General features: G+C 36.1%; 1 protein-coding gene across 2 annotated transcripts in view; it reads right to left on the reverse strand.

Moving 5' to 3' along the window:
- LOC150082545 (regulation of nuclear pre-mRNA domain-containing protein 1B) overlaps positions 1-18,474 on the reverse strand; it is a 139,800-nt gene that overhangs the window by 79,798 nt on the left and 41,528 nt on the right. For both annotated transcript variants that reach the window (XM_090378681.1, XM_090378682.1), the window contains exons 3-4: positions 14,103-14,236; positions 1,092-1,139 (exon numbers count right to left, since the gene is read on the reverse strand). In XM_090378681.1, coding sequence (XP_090234807.1) covers positions 1,092-1,139; positions 14,103-14,236 — 182 coding nt within the window. The remainder of the gene's footprint in view (positions 1-1,091; positions 1,140-14,102; positions 14,237-18,474) is intronic.

Raw genomic sequence — 18,474 nt, forward strand, 5'->3', positions numbered from 1 at the left:
AGGTGCGTCTTATAAATGGGGAAATACGGTAAATACTCGATATTCAGTTGTGTGTATGTTGTGAATTGTGAATCATAGACTAATGGCCTTTGTTTCAGTCAAGTGTACACTTTTACAACACTAGCCCGGACTTTAAATGAGGTAGGATAGGTTTGTTTGACATGAGGTCAAGTATGCCTGCTATTAATTTTTATGTAATTTTTGCACTGATAAAAAGATCAGTGACAAATTTCTGTGTTCTGCAGAAAGAAGTTAACTCTGTATCTTTTGCACAATTGCACTTGAGAATACTGGAATTTTGGGAAGCTGTTCTTCAGCAGAATGTTCTTCAGCCCTCACTACTGAATATTGTCGATGTATGGAAATACATTTCCCTCTGTCACGGTAACCAAGGGTAAAGCAACTTGCACATGAGTAACAACTGCATGACAGTTGCGGTTAAACTTAACCTTGAATGTCTACATCTATAATAATTACAGTTTTTAAGCTGGAAATGGATTTGTTCTGCTGACAGAACAAAACAAACTTAGGTATCTAACCTTACTAGATCAGTGAAATATAGCCTTACTATTGAAAACAATTTTGTTCAAGAAAGAATTGTTCTCATCAAGACAATTCAGCCAACAAGTATAGAAGTCACATTGTAGGGTTCATCACTGGATTCCAGTGCCTGCAACAGTTGAAACCTTTATGGTTGCAGAATTTATCTCCCATGTAGCATCTTCCATACTGTCATATGAGAAACCTCACCCAATTTTTTCCAGATATGATTTTCATATCTGGAAAAATTTGTTTTGCTTACTGCACAATTAAACATTCTAAATGACATAAGTTTAAATATAAATATAATTTTTTAATCTGCCCATTGTAGTTTTGTTATGTCCTTGGATGAAAATTTTTATTTTTAAAGTGAGATTGGAACTTGAATCATATAATGGAAGCCACAAGGATAGCAAATTTCACTCAACAAAAAACTTTTCAGCAACATATTTCTCATGTATTACACGAGGAACATCCCCATATGAAAAACAATGTTTGCTTAGAAATATTATAAATATTTATTGCATATTAATTATATAAGAGAAGAATACCTTCTTCAATCTTCTGCTGTGCAACTTTCCTTTGTGGAACTTTAAAAACTAAATAACAACAAAAAAAAGAGAGAGATTATTATACAGCAATTTGTTTAATGGGAAGTCAACATATAAATTGAAATAATATTATGCAAAAAAAGTGTGTATGTGCACGCATATATTTTTTGTGTGCAACAAATGACTTATTAGTAAAATTTAACCTAAAACAAAGTTCATAATTTTGTTCATTACCTTAACTTCTTAACTTCATTTCATAGAATTTTTAACACTACATTGAAATCCTGGCTCCCCAGAGAGGAATTTGCTTTCAATAACTTTTTTATGCATCATTTATCTAAGTGAAAATTTACTAAGACCAGATTTATAGCATTTAGTAACCTAAAAAATAAGTTACTCTTTTAAACCACAAATGATATAAAGATAAAATATTATATTCCAAACAATGCAAAATACAAAAAGGAAAGTTAAAAATTCAAGTAAATTATTTTTAATAAATAAAAGCAGACAGATGCACCTATGTTTCAAGTTAATTTGAAAGTAAAGTTTCTTAAAATATATTTTAAAAACCTTGCTGGATACACGAACAATAAAACTAACACTTGCTCAGTCAGTAGTGCTACTAATCGAGACTGAAGTGCTACTAATCGAGAAAATCATGAATACATAGGCTACTATATGTACAAAAGATGTACTTCAAGTACTTTATTCACCTTTTACCACATTCACTTCTGCTCCTGAGTTCATCATACCCAGGTGAGTGAATAATGTAATGGGATGGCAGTGGCATATAAATGGGCAAGGGTCATGTTGGAGATGCCTGTGAGGTTTAAGTGAGTGGGAGAATTGATGGTGAGATATCACAATCACACTGATGATATGTTTCTGTACATATGGTAAAGCCTATGTTAACTTGCATATACTGCTTCATAATTACAATAAGTCCTAACTCTTCTTTCAAAGCCAAAATTACAGGCACTGAACATACCGAAAGACCTATTATACAGAGTGGTCCTTATTCCATCTTCAGAACAGATAACTAAAATAATAACACAGGCATAAAAAAATTAGAGTTAAAAAATCAACATTCAACATAATTTATTTCTTGACTAAATCGCTTCATTTTCCATGCAGATTTAGTCTTTCACTCTTGTACACTTCTCTGAATACACTGAATATACAATACTTATAACTGAAATAATCAAATTGCTGAGTGAAAATAGTCTGTGTAAGATATAGAAAGAGTGTAGCATTCATTTTATTATAACTAAAGATTTGATTACTTCTTTTGCTGCTTAATTTAATTATAATCAAATTTACAATTTGATTATAATTAAAATGAATTTGAAGTGTGTGGGTATGTCACTGATTGCAGATATTATGGGGATACCTGAGGTGTCACTCAGACAAGAGATACAGAATTTGAACAGGGGAAGTAAAATGTGTACAGAAAGGGCAGAAGGGTAGGAGAGGGGGGAAGAGAAGTTAAGCTCTTAATTGAAAAGCACATCTAGGGATGTGCATCCAATTGAGAAAAATGGCCAGTAAAACGTGGAGTCAGTGTGGTGTGACATAAGCACTGGGAAAACAAAAATGAGAGGAGGAGTGTGTTATATGGCTGTTATGAGTATAATGAGAAACTGTACAGACACAGAGTGGGGCAGTAAATCAGAATGTCTTATAATGGGGAATTTTAGCTTTCTAGATACTGACTGTAACTTGTACTTTGGCCACTCACACAGTAGCAAGTAGTTTGTGGATTTATTGGACAAATGTTCCCTACAAATGTTCGTGGATGCTACTAAACGTTTCATACCTATTAAGAAATATTGTTCAAGGTTTAGGCCAAAATGGTTATCTAATGAACTAATGAGACTCGTAACAGAGAAGAAAAATGCATGGGATGCATATAAATTATCAAGCGACTCAGAAGCCTATGGCATATATAAGCTAGTCTGTAATCAGGTCACAAAAGAGGTTAGGCAGGCGAAGGCAGATTACGAGAAATCCTTGGCAAAAGATGCTAAGAAAAACAGCAAGGATTTCTTTACTTATATAACTCTAAAAGAAAGGGGATGAATCTGATTGGTCCACTTGACATCGATGGTTCGACTATTGATGATCCTGCTCAGATAGCAAACAAACTGAATGAGTATTTTGCATTGACATTCACACGTGAGGAATTAAGGTTTGAAAATGGCAGAAGGTTATCAAATTGTAGCAGGATACTTAATGATTTTATAATAACTGAGAGCAAAGTGGAGGAGAAATTGTTGAAGTTAAACATAAGAAAAGCACCTGGGGTGGATGGGATCTATCCAGTTATATTAAAGGAGACGGCAAAGCAATTAAGCAAACCATTAGCCATAATTATGAGAGCATCATTGGACTCAGGGGAGGTTCCCATGGACTGGAGATGTGCAAATGTATCCCCAATTCACAAAGGGGAATCAAAGGGAGACCAGTTAGTTTAACTTCTGTTCCGGGTAAAATAATGGAGTCACTGGTTAAAGATTCATTGCAGGATCATCTAGACAAGACTGCAACAATAATTCAGACACAGCATGGGTTTGTTAAGGGAAAGTCTTGTCTGACAAATTTTATAGGATATTATGATGTGGTTACAAAGGAACTGGATGCAAAAAATAATTTTGATATCATATATTTGGATTTCAGGAAAGCTTTTGACACTGTTGCGCATGAAAGACTATTGTACAAATTCGAGCAGAATGGTATTAAGGGCAAGTTGCTACAATGGATAAAAGGATGGTTAAGTGGGAGAAGACAGAGGGTGGTAATCAATGGGTGCTGCTCTTCGTGGACTAATGTTATTAGTGGAGTCCCACAGGGTTCTGTGTTGGGCCCACTGCTGTTTTGTATATTTATCAATGATATTGATGAAGGTATATCAGGCTTAATGTCGAAGTTTGCAGATGATATAAAGGTTGGCAGGGTTGTTAATGACAGTAATGGCAGTGTGCTACTGCAACAGGATCTAGATAATTTGGGCAGATGGGCTAAGAAGTGGCAACTGAAGTTTAACCTTGACAAATGCAAAGCACTGCATATGGATAGAAGTAACCCCAGAGAAATGTACCAACTGTGTGGTACTACACTTAAGGTGGTAGAAAATGAAAAAGACCTGGGAGTAATTGTGCAGTCAGATATGAAGTTTTCTGAGCAATGCAGACAGGCTGCCAGGGCAGATCATGGGGTTTTGTCAATGATATATAGGAATTTTGCTAGCAGGGAAAAGGAGGTGATTGTCCCTCTGTATAAGGCAATGGTCAGGCCACGCCTTGAGTACTGCGTACAGGTCTGCAGGCCTCATTTTAGGAAGGATGTAGATTTACTTGAGCGTGTACAGAGAAGGGCAACAAGATTGGTGAGGGAAATGAAGGGATCCTCTCACCAAGAGAGGCTTAAGTTCTTCAAATTGCAGTGGCTGGAGACTAGGCACCTGCGTGGTGATCTGTTTGAGGTGTATAAGGCCTTGAATGGGTTGAGCATGCTGAATTCTGATGGGATCCTTCCACTTGTTCAGATTACGAACCTAAGGGAGCATAAATTCAAATTAAGAAAGGACAGATGTAGAATAGATGTGCGGAAATTTGCCTTTAGCCAGCGGGTGGTTAATTGCTGGAATAAACTTCCATCTGTCGTGGAAGTTGATAGGTTGAATAAATTTAAGGAGGAACTGGACAGGCATTTGGAGGGAATGGTGCGATTTTTTTTTTTTTTTTTGGCTATGTTGCATAAGCTCATACACTTGCTTTCTTGCATCACATGCCACTACTACTACTACCAGCACATTAAACGAGCAACTAGAGAAAGCAATATTCTTGTTCTGATTCTTCATGCATATGCAAGAAAAAGACCCTCTGGGTGGCAGTGATCCCAGTATGCTAATGTGGGATTTATTTAAAGATGTAACTATTGTCAAGGGTAAAGAGAAGGGCTTTTGCTTTCATAAGGGTGACTACAGTGGTTTCAGACAGTTTTTTTTTAAATCTATAAAGTGGGGCCATCTGATGATGTTACCAACGGCAAATTATAAATGGGACACGTTCAGTGACATAATTGTAGAAGGTATAAGGCTTGTTATACCAATTAAGATATAGAGTTAAGCTTAGACCAAAATGGATGTTAGATGTATTGAACAGACTCATGGCAGAGAAGAAGAATGCATAAGATGCATATAAATTATCAGGTTATACAGTAGCCAATAGTAGAGATAAACTAGTCTGAAATCAAGTAACAAAGGAGGTTAGGCAAGCTAAAGTGGATTATGAGATATCTCTGGAAAAGAATACAAAGATACTTCATTATTTATATAAACAATACAAGGAAGATGATGAATCACTCTGGTCCAACAGATATGAATGGTTATAACTGTTGATGAACTTTCTCAGGAATTGAGAAACTGAATAGTTTTTTTTTTTTTTTTATCTACATTCATACATAGAGAATATTTTAGGGAAGGGGATACCAGAAGTGTATTAAATTCCAATAGGGGGCTGAATAATTTTGGGATAAATGGGAAGAAAGTGAAAGAAAAATTGTTGAAGCTAAATGTAAAAAAGCACCTGAGATGGACGGGATCTAACCAATTATATTAAGAGACAGCAAAACCTTTAGGCATAATTATGAAGAGCATTCTTAGATTCAGAGGGGCTAGAGATGTGAAAACCTATGAACTAGAGATGTGAAAATGCAGCCCCAATTCACTGGGGATAAAAGGATAACATGAGTAATTGCAGACCTGTTATCTTGTTTTCTGTTCCAGGGAAAATAATGGAGTCACTGGTTAAAGAAGTAATGTAAGAACACTTAGACAGGAATGCATTTATACTGTAGTCACAGCATGGATTTGTTAAGGGGTAGTCTTGCCTGACCAAGCTGATTTGATACCATGACACAGTGACAAAAGGAACTGGATGAAAAAAATAATTTTATATCATATCTTAGGTTTCAAAACAGCTTTTGATACTGTTTGCATAAAAGACTGCTGTACAAACTGGAACAGCGTGGCATTAAGAGAAAGTTACTGCTATGGATAAAGGGTTGGTTGAATGGGAGAAGAGGGGTTGCTATAAATGGGCACTGTCTTCACGATCTAATGTTATTAGTGGAGTCCAGAGAGTTCAGTGCTGGGTCCATTGTTTCTGTATTTATTAATTATATTGAAGGTGTATCAGGCCTAATGTCTAAGTTTTCAGATGATATGAAGGTTGGCAGGGTGCTTATTGATAATCAGGATATTCTACTGCAACAAGATCTAGATTAATTAGGCAGCTGCATTGAGAGATGTTTAACACTGACAAATCAAAGTACAGTGCAAAGTTCTGCTATAACGCACATTTTCGGAATGGGAATTTCTCCCCAAATTCCAGTTCTGCATTCCTTATATCTGTGTGACACCACGTTTCTGATATCCCAACAATATCTGCCTTTGATGTTTTGACCAACACCTTAAATTCATCAAATTTATTTACCAAATTTCTAGCATTGGTGTACATGCAAGTATATATGCACCTGTTCCTATTCTTAGCTACCCCTAACACAGCCCGTGTATTTACTTGTTCTGCAATGACTCCCAGCAGTCTCTGATATCCCCTGCACCTTGTTTTCCAGGCTGCTGCTCATTTCAATAGCAGCAGTGCAAGAATCATTTTCACCTCTGCCAGCAGCTACTGTTAATCTATTAGTCCATGTATCTCCCCAAGTTAGCAGTTTTCCTACCCACCTAACAATGCCTTGATAGCATCAGCAAATATTCTTGCACCCTTTCTATTTAAGTGCATTCCAATCCTGTAGAAGCAGTCTCTCCTGTTAACAAGCATAGACCAGGCTGAGAAATTCTATCTCTTGAGCCTTCCACAATCTCTCCAGGGCCGAAAGGCTCCCATCATATACTCCCTCCTATCGTGTCTGGGCAGAATTGCACACACTTTCAAATTCAACCCTAACTCATGGCTTTTTTTTCAACACTGACCTGTACTTGTTAAGTAATTCTGCCAGTCTTCTACTCTTAATGTCATTAGTGCCAATGTGTACAACAATATCACCCCTTATGCCCTTAAAAGATATCTGCTCTACATCAACCTTTGATCCTGGCAGACATACCTCAGTCCTGTTCCACCTATCTTTTTTGCACAATATGTTCCCCATTTCCCTTACAATAGAGCCACCGACAACTAGTTCCTTTGAGGCCAGGGCATTCTGCCTAGGGGGTTGCCACGGTGTTGTGTGATGTCCAAGTGCAAGCTCTGGCATTGATGTGGGCAGCTGAGAGCTCGATGGGCTCCTCAATTTAAATCCGTTGAGGGCATCCATCCTGTCCTTCAAGCTCTCATATAGGCCCATAACAATGCTGAGTTGGCGCCCAAATTTCTCACTCCTTACATCGTGCGCATGCACACACACACACACACACACACAAAGACATTCCCCTTGGCAATATCATGTCTCGTTCTTGATTGCTTCATAAACATCAAACAAGCAGTATATTTCAAAAGGCCATGATTCAGAAAAATTAAAACCCCTCATAATACACAATGTCACAAAAGAATATAGTGCTGCTCAAGGTATGCCTTAAATACATTTAATAGTTCTAGAAGCTATGGGCAAAAATGATATATTCCTTAATAGTTAATGTAAATATATATACAGTTGTACCTCGGGTCACGAACTTAATTCATTCTTTGACTCCGTTCGCAAACTGAAATGTTCGCGAACAGAAACAATTTTTCCCATTGAAATTAATGCAAATCCAATTAATCCGTTCGCTCGCCCCAGAAACATTGTTTTTTGACTTTTTTTATGGATTTATGTGTGGCAAAAATATATAATATAAAATATACAGTATAACTTTACCTTTGTGGTTGATAGTTGCTGGCACAGGTAGATGGTAGAGAAGGAGGAGGAGGAGAAGGAGGAAGACTACTCCTTCTAAGGAGAGTCCCATTCCATAATAATGTCGGGCATTTATGGTGTTTTTTCTCTTGTTTGTATCCTGGGAAGTGGTTCGATTGCTGGCTCGGTGGCTGGTGTTTTCACAAGATACGATCCAGAGACATTTGTCTTTTTCTTTGTTGGATAATTTTCCGAAAATGGGACATCACATTGTCATTTAAAATGTCCACTGCTCTGCTGGTCACAGTTTTGTTAGGGTGATGCTTCTCAATGAAGACCTGCACTTCACTCCACTTGCTACAAATTTCTTTGATCTCAGCACTTGAAACATGTACCACCTCTTCCTCCTCCTCTCCTGAGTGCTCCTCCTGCATAACTTTTATCTGTTCACGTTGCAACTCAACAAGTTCTTCTGTGTTGAGTTCTTGTCTGTGGTCCTCCACCAGCTCCACCACATCCTCCTCGTTGACCTCCAAGCCCAAACTCTTGCCAATGGTCACAATCTCGTTTACTAGAGTTACATCTGTCTCCTCGAAGTCTCTATCAGGCACACAATCTGGCCAAAGTCTCCTCCAGGCAGATTGAAACGTGTGGTTAGAGACATTGTTCCATGCCTTGTCAATGAGGTTTATGCAGTGGAGGATATGGAAGTGATCCTTCCAAAAATCATGCAGGGTCAAATCCGTGTCGTTGGTCATCTGGAAACACCTGGAGAAAAGAGCCTTTGTATATAACTTCTTGAAGTTGGAAATTATTTGCTGGTCTATGGGCTGGATGAGAGGAGTGGTGTTAGGAGGCAGAAATCTGACTTTTATGAAGTCATATTCAACATCAAGGTCTTCTTCCATACTTGGAGGATGGGCAGGAGTGTTGTCCATAACCAGCAGACATTTAAGGGACAAATTATTTTCCTCAAGGTATTTCTTGACAGTTGGCGTAAAAACTTCAGTCAGCCACTCCATAAAAAGTAATCTTGTTATCCAAGCCTTGCTATTCGCTCTCCACAATACCCAAAGTTTACCCTTTAGCACTTTATTGCTTTTAAAAGCGTGCGGATTTTCAGAGTGGTAAACTAAAAGAGGCTTAATCTTACAATCTCCACTTGCATTAGCGCACAATAAAAGTGTAAGCCTGTCCTTCATTGGTTTGTGGCCAGGCAGTGACTTTTCCTCTTGGGTTATGTAGGTCCTTCTTGGCATTTTTTCCCAAAAAAGTCCCGTTTCATCGCAATTAAAAACTTGGTACATAACTTTCAGAGTTGATAAAGTTTGCAAATTCCTTCACATAGGCATCTGCTGCTTTTTTGTCCGAACTAGCTGCCTCTCCAAGCCTAACAACACTATGAATTCCAGTTCGTCGACGAAACTTCTCGAACCAGCCTCTACTTGCTTTAAATTCGTCAACGCTAGCATCACTTGTATTCGGCGTTTTCGCCACTAAATCACCGTGCAAAAGTAAAGCCTTCTTGCATATTAGGGCCTCGCTAACACTATCTCCAGAAAGCTGCTTTTCATTAATCCAAACTAACAATAATTTTTCTACTTCTTCTAACACTTGAGACCTTTGCTTCGTTAACATAGTCACTCCTTTAGCCACATCAGCCGTCTTTAGTGCATCTTTGTTCTTTAAGATAGTACAGATAATAGATTTAGCCATATCGTACTGCTTGGCGAGATCAGAAACACCAATACCATTCTCATGTTTAGTTATTATTTCCTATTTCGTTTCTACTGTAATATGCTTAGGCTTCTTTATACCACTGTCACTAACACTTTTCACTTTCTTGGGAGCCATAATGAGGGTTAATTTAATGCAAAAAAAAAATTGTATCAAGAACAACGCAACGACAAACAATGTTCACAGCGCGCAAACCTGAGTATAACTGATGCTGTTCGTGAGCCGAAAACATGGCGCCAAAGCCATGTTTGTGCATTCGTGCGCCGACGCATTGTTCGCGAGTCGAGTCAAAATTTGTTTGTGGGCCGATTTGTCCGTGACTAGAGGTGTTCGTGACCCGAGGTACCACTGTATATACAATCTTTATTGCCACTTTATTGGGATTATACACATCAGAAGTAATAATAAACAAATAAATTTCCATTTATTTTCCAGAGAGCCAAGCTTAGAAGAGTTTGCACATTCTTCAAGAATGCATACATATTTAATCAAGGGCAGTCAGATTTTTGGTACCACAGTTTGCAAAGGACCTTGCATTTTCCATGGTAGCATGAACCTGCACCCTCCTTGTTAGCATGTGTGCAAACTACTGGTCCACGGGTTAGGATTTCACTAAGGAGGATCACATAACATAACAATGAAGGAAATATGCAATATAATGATGATAAAAATCTAATGAAACACTAAACAAAAATAATACATAATACTACACATGACACATTTAAAAAGTAACGTCATACAGACACTATAAGGGGAAAATTTTTTTTTTCCAAATGAGGGGCAACATCTAGATTTGAGATTGCCATAAGCATTTACTCCCAAATTATTATGAAGCAAACCTACAATGCTGGTTATAAAGCTGTATAGTGTCCTCAAGGTGATATTGGCAGATTAGCAGCAAGATTAGACTGAAAAGAAAAGGTCCTTTAAGAAAATAAAAATAAAGTTCAAAAGGAAAAAACACAGACTATGTATATTTTGCAAATGAACATGTTTGCTGCTGCTGCTGCATATGTGAGGGTCCTTTCTGTGTGCTTTGGGTGCTTCTCTGGGGCACTGAAACAAGTAGGCACTGCTTATTAGTAAATGGAAGGGATTTCATCTGTGAAGCATCATCATCATTCCAAGTAACAAAGGCATTGGTTGTTTGTAGCATTCTAACATCAACAGATGTACTGAATGAGATTCAGAATCTGCATTACTTGAATAGAATTCTATTTCAGTGTCACATGACATTTTATACAGAGCTGATTCAATGTCATCAGCTTCAATATACTGTCCCTCCCTGTTCCTTTTTAGTCCTGATGTCCTAGGCTGTGGATCCATTATAAAAACCTTTAGGGTAAAATTTTATAGGAAAAAACACTTTTTAGACAAAATTTTATCAGCAGGCACACACTAAGGACGATGTTTTGTTTTTCACAAACTAAAGAACTAAAATTCAGCAAGCATAATCTTCAAAAATTCTTACCTTTTCTTCTTGTGGCAAATACTAAACTAGATAAAATAACTTCAACATAAGCAAAGAACATATGAAATGATGAACCAAGTATATAGCTTTTATAGGGCCCTCCAGACAGCTGATTGGTGCTAAGAAAAATCCCACCCTATAATGCAAATAGCCATGGTTTAATCAGTATACTGCTCTCAGCACAGTTGTTAATTTCATGTGCCTTTCCTCTTATAGTGCTCATTTATTGACCACAATTGAATGGACGCACATTTGCATTAAGGCAGAAAAATTGTGGCTCATTTTGACACAAGTTTGTGTTCCAGCAGCGAATGTGTTAAATGGTTTATTAAATGCTATCCACGGTAGAAAAGAGAATTTCATATACAAACGCAATTCAATCACATAAATAAAGTTACAATTGATGTCAACATTTCAGATCCTCTTTGGGATTCCATTCTCAGGACAAGTTGTAGAGGTGACTGGACTCTAGCTCTCTTAATGAGCTAGAGTTTACAGCCTGTTTCAGAAGAGTCCAGTCATTACTTGTTCATTATCCACAGTACAGCAACTTGTCTTGAGAATAGAATCCTAAAGCAAATCCAAAAACATTGACATTTATTGCAATTTTATTTATTTAATTGAATGTGCCTTTGTGTATTTGGAAATTACAGACCAATTAGCTTGTTATCTCACATCTACAAGTTGTTCACAAGGGTCATTACTAACAGATTAGAAAGAATACTTGATGAGAATCTACCGAAAGAGCAAGCTGGCTTTAGGACAGGATTCTCAACTATGGATCACCTTCACGTAATGTCATAGCTAATGGAGAAAGCAAATGAATATAAAACACCATTATGTCTGGCATTTGTGGATTATGAAAAGGCATTTGACTTCATACAGAATAAGGCAATGTTTCGGGCACTGGAAAGACAAGGCATAGATACCCCATATATTATGATTTTGAAGAAAATATAAGAGAATGCTACCTCCTTTATTAGACTAGACAAAGATAGTAGTAAATTTAAAACTGAGAAAGGAGTTCGACAAGGAGACACAATATCTCCGAAGTTGTACTGCTGTCCTTGAGGAAGCTTTCAGAAGATTAGACTGGTTGCAGAAAGGTGTTAATGTGAATGGAGAGTACCTAAACCATTTACGATTTGCAGATGACATTGTGGTCATAAGCCATGATCCCAAAGAATTAGAGGAAAATCTTAATCAGTTATGCAGAGTTAGTAAGGATTTTGGACTAAAGATGAATATGGCTAAAACAAACGTAATGATGAACGAGTATGCCACAGAAAGGGATATAATGATTGAAGGAGTAGTAATTGAAAAGGTGGAGTCATATACTTATCTGGGACAAGTTATTAGCTGTAATAATAATACATGGCTGGAAGTCAAGAGAAAAATAAATTTTGGATGGATAGCATTCAGGAAATATAGTCATATACTGAGGAGCAATTACCCAATTTGTCTGAAACGTAAAATAACGAGCCAATGTATACTCCCCACCATGACTTATGGAAGTGAAACTTGGGCACTTACCAAAAGAATAGAAGAGACCTACACAGTGAAGAATGGAACAAATTATATTGGAAATCAGACTGTTAGATAAAAATAGAAACACATGGATTAGGCAGCAAACTTGAGTAAAGGACATTCTTATCAAAACTAAAGAACTAAATTTGTTTTGGGCAGGACACATAGCTCAAAGACATGATGACAGATGGCCTAAGAAACTAATAGAATGGTATCCAAGGGGAGCTAGAAGAAAACCTGGAAGACAACAATGGAGATGGATAGATGAAATTCATGAATTTGTGGGTAGTAAATGGATGGCCATTGCACAAAACAGAAGGAACTGGAAAGTTGTAGAGAGGCCTTCTTCCTGCAGTGGATTGAAAATGGCTGATGATGATGCCTTTGTGTAGGAAATCATCTATTCCATTTCTGGGTAACAATCAATAAACCATTTAATTATTAATTTCCATGTGATGTCCTCACAGAACATAAAAGTAATTTTGTTTGTTTGATAGATTTTGGCAATGATATTAGAGAAGTTCTCCAAAGATTTTTTTGGTATCCTCCTGGTCCAGTTCAATTCTTAGTATTAGCAAGAAATTTGTGGCTGTCATTTGAGATTGCTGGTGGATTAGTATCAGGATCATGCTGGGAACAAAATGCCACAAAAAATGAAACATCTTTTCTGTTTGGATCTGGTAATATCAATGACTTTGGTGAGGAACCAAAGGAAGACAAGATCCTCACTAGCTTCCTTGTTCAGTTCAACCCTGATTAGTAGCAAGAAATTTAAGGCCACCATTTGGCAGATTACTATTAATACTTTCTCATGCCAAATCCAGGAGAATCTATTATTGTAATAACCTTCATAAAAAAAATTATGAAGATCTCAACAGTTCTCCATTATCAAGTTTAATTTTCCCACATATCTTAGTTTTTAATGTTGAGACAGCCTGCAACATCCATTTTTTTATTTTTTTAAATACATTTAACTATTCACTGACAAAAAAAAAAAAAAAAAAAACCTCCACATTAAAAATGATTAAATAACATCAGCAGTTGGCAGCTTGACTGTACATCATTTTCAATGAAAGTGTTAACAGAAGTAAAAAATGGAAATTAGAGAAAACAGTAAGTGGCAACACCAAATCAATACTAAACGGTAACTTGAATTATTTAGTGATAAAGTTTGTGGGTCTGCATAAGAAATTCATTACAGCTCATAGCTGTAATGAATTTCTTTCAGCTATATTCTTATGTAAAGAATATAGCTGGTTTAGACTACAATATAATAATCTAATAAGAGTAAGGAAAAAAGTAAACACATACTAGTGCATTTGCAACTTTCTGAAGTGCACAGATCTTGATAAATATCCTCAAGCTTTCATAGAAATTAATGAACTTATTGAATTATAATCCAACTAATGATAATAATTTACCAGTAGGTTTTGTTCTTTTCCCTATCATAGCCTGCTGAAACTCTTCAATTTGAATTTTGTCATAAACGTTTCTATCTTGCCATACTGTTAAAATTCTTGATAATCCATTCTTTGTTTTTTCGTCAGCATCACTACTAAAAAAATTAAATAAATGAAATAATATTAATGTCTTGAAACTAAAATACTGATTCTTATTCATTATCATGTTTTATTCATATCATTCAATATTAATACCAGACCAGCAAAGAAAAATGGAATGTCAAAATAATACAATTTTAGCAAATGTAGAAATTTGTTTGTTTTTTAGAATATTAATAAATATAGCAATACACCCAAAATAATACAGTGAAAACTATATTTGTTCGAGTTGCTAACAGTTTTACTAGATATGTCCCTATTACTGCCAACAATGTAATAAGTACATACAAAAAAAAAAAAAAAAAAAATGTTCACATAGTATAATATATAACAAAAAGAAAAAAACAATTCTCTCCCCCTTCAAACTAGTAGAGTTTTACTGTGCAGGTTATTAATAAAAATAAATGTTTAATTAATTTGCTTTGTCTTTAGACAGCGGGTGGTTGGTTGGTGGAACAGACTTCCATCCCTTGTTGTGGAAGTTGATAGCCTAAATAAGTTTAAGGCTCAGCTGGACAGGTATTTTGAACGAACAGAGGGGTGAAGTGGAAGTGGTTATTTTTTATTTATTTAATTTTTTTTTGGCTGATGCTGCATAAGCTTGCTTTCTTGCATCAAATGCCTCTACTAATGCTAATGCTAATAATAATTGTTTCTCTTTCACAATTAAGTTTCTTGTCTTGGCAAGAAACTTACCTGAAAGGAGAAATAAAAAACAAGAAATAATATATATATATATATATATATATATAAAATAAAAAAAAAAAATAGTCAACCACATCTAATGTACCTAAGATGCCATCCATCAGAATGCAGACTGTTTTGTTTGTTACTTGGTTCTAAGGAGCATTAGCAACTAAGGCCATATTGCTCCGGGATATGCTGTGATCATTCCCTGACCTTTCCGCATCCTCCGTATTTGGTGGTGACGGGCTCGAACCCCAGTCTAATCAAGAAGTGTGTGCAATGCACTGCTGCTCCTTCCCACCTGGCTACGGAGGTGCCCGAATGCAGACTATGTACTATGTATGCTCAATGATACTTATATTAAGTGAACAGACAAACCGATGCATGTAGTCTACTATAACAGATAACACTTATTGTAATTAGAAATTCTGCTTATAATAGAGCACTTATCATCTACTAATTTATTTTCTCCCAAACTTTATCAAGTTCACTTTTTGGAAAATATGAACGGAATGGGCAACTCTACTGAATTTTAATATAAATGTTAATATTAATATATATCAGATATGGCTTTTAACTAAAGATACAACACAGATGTATTTATGTCAGGGGGCAATGTTTCTCACACCATTTTAAATTACCTCCTACTCAACAATTACTGCTGATGGTCATGCCCAATTCAGACATTTCTACTAATGGCGATTGGCAGGATTAGTATCCACGAAGCATCTCACAAAATACCTTTAACTCCACTGGATTTCAATAAACAGGTAACTGATACCTCTGAATTTTTCATGATATCTAATTTGGGTGTCTTAAAGACAAATTCAGCTTAAAGAATTACTGATAGAGTAAGATGCCAATTTTCATTTTTCTTTCAAACTCACTAAAATGCATAACACAATTGGCTATGCAAATGAAAAAAAGGGATTGCCATCTGCATCCACAAATGTCTAATTATTGGCAATGATGGTGAAAATTCCTGTGCAGCCCTACAAACACAGACTGTTGAAGGTTAAGAAAGCATTTTACAGCCAAAATTGATACAAGAATTGGTGCATCTTTAATCGGGCAAGAAACTAAGAACTGTTTCGAGCTATCTGTTTTAAATTATTCAAAAAAATGTCTATAAAACAAACATCAAAAATAGGATTCCACATTTCAATAAGTACAAGTTCTCAAATTTGAGCTATTAATAACTTTAAGCCTGTTTGCTGATAGTAACTTTATCTATACAAGAAAAAGAACTTGCATCCATATTTTTTTTATAGAACAGGCAATATTTAAATAAAAATAGAGAGAGAGTGTCTTTTCAAAGGCAGCGATTTCTTAAATTGCAAGGTTACTCCACGGTGCACTATGAATAAATTATACTTCCCCCAACTCTGATAAAAAAACTGTGTGTAGGTCTTTTAGGCCTTCTTGATAGACAGTTTCTTCAGCTTCCACTTTCATCAGAGTTCTACTTAATGTCTTTAATTATTATGATTTTTTTTTGATTATGTATAAAGTAAAAATATTTTGAAGATTAGTTTAAATAAAATTGATCTTTCAAAATCCTTACTGCAGGATCTGTCATCAGATCAATAAAGGGCCTAAAATAAAATAAAAGAGCAATGTTAATTTTTTTTTAATGAAACCCCCAAACGAGAGGTATTAGAACCTATAGTACTTAGTACTGTGCAGGGGTTTAATGTTGAGAGGATGAAAGAAGATACTTGTTGACATTAGACTTGAATTTCTGTAGATTGTAATTTTCAGGAAATTCATATGAAGGAAGGTTGTTTCAGAAAATTGAAGTTGAAGTAAAGTTGGTTCTGTGAGTTCGAAGTTGGACAGTAAAAGGATGTTGTCTGGTTGTGGCACTGTTCAGACTGCTTTGTGTGTGAGTGAGTGAGTGAGAGTGAGAGGAAATTACATTAAAGGCATGCAGCAGAAACAGAATGTCTATGAGCCAGATAGTGAAGAGAGTATGTTAGAGGTAAGTCATTAATTAACCCAACTACCCTCTTTTGAATAGAATCTAGAAGTCTCAGAGAGGTTTTTGAGGGCACCACCCCAGTTGCGGTAAAAATATTCTATGGTAGGGCAGATTTGTGATTTGTGCAGAGTGAACAGCTAAGTGGAAGAAAAGTAATGCTGGGAGTGAAATAGAAAGCCCAGTTGTTTAGATGAAGTGGAAGAAATATTTGTAATGTACTTAAGGAAAGAGGGATTAAGTATTAGTATTTGGTATTAGTAATGGCCATATGGTGCACGGAAGCCTTATGCTGCACCAGCCAAAAAAAAAAAAAAAAAAAAAGAGTAAAATAATAATAATAAAATAAATAATTAATGAATAATACAAGAAAAGGAAATAGACAAACTATGCATTTCCCTCCTCCCGTAGGTATTCAGCTATCCTTTGAGTAACTATCCAGCTGACCTTTGAATTTCCCCAAATTGTCAGCTTCAACCACCCATGTAGGTAACTTATTCCAGTAATTTATAACTCACTGGCTAAATTAAAACTTCCTGCAATCCAGTCTAAACATCACCCCCCCCAACTTGAATTTATGGCCCCTAGTTCTAGAATAATTTATAACTGTGAAAATTTCATTCTCAATCATTTTACTTTTGCCTCTCAGAGCCTTAAACACCTCAATCAAGTCTCTTCTAACTTGCCTAATTTCCAAGCTGTGCAACTCACATATTCGAAGTCTTTCCTCATATGGACACCCTTTTGCTGATCTCACCAGGCGAGTTACCCATCTTTGGATCCTTTTAAGAAGCTTGATGCTTGATGTCTTAGAATATTTTACTTGACAAAGTTCCTCTCTGTCGTTGGCAGTACCGGAAAATATAAATTATGTGTGTGTTTGTCCCTGTTTCAAGTTTGATTTCACTGTATCTGCAACAGAGTAATCTTTTCTGGTTTTTGTGTGTTTGTAGCTTAAAGTTTTCAATTGTGTTTTCTTCAAGTATGCTTAAACTACCCGAAAGTATTAAGGAGCTGGTTATTATTGTCAATAGTTAATTTTAAAACGTTGATTTTTTCTGTCCATATTACTAACTCTTAGCAACCACATGCACTAATAATATCTACAAATGCAAAGTTATCAACAAACACACAAAACTGTATACCAACTTAATAAAGCCATTTTGCTTAACAGTCACACAGTCAAAACTGAAATAAAAAAAAGCTCACAAGGCCAATCCTAAAGTAAATGCGAAATCAGAATTGTAGTGTTATTCTCAAATCTCAGGGGCTCACATATGGTGAGCATGGGCTTGGCACACCCAAAGTCCTGAGCTGGATATCATTATTCTTCTCCTGGTGATTCTCTCTCTCTCTCTCAGGGTAACTCAGGAATTATTTTTGGCTGGTGCAGCATGAACCTCAGGCTTCCTTGCACCATGTGGCTAAGTAGTAATGATAAAAATCATACACATTGTGATTATTCACCTACATTCCAAGATTTTGTTCTTTTTTCACTCTGTTCACAGGAAATGTGCTCATTTTCATGTTAACTACAACACAAGGCTACATATTGTTTACCCGAGAAGA

Source organism: Mastigoproctus giganteus, chromosome 7 (genome assembly GCF_048544385.1).
Source record: "Mastigoproctus giganteus isolate SK-2022 chromosome 7, ASM4854438v1, whole genome shotgun sequence".
NCBI lineage: Eukaryota > Metazoa > Arthropoda > Arachnida > Uropygi > Thelyphonidae > Mastigoproctus > Mastigoproctus giganteus.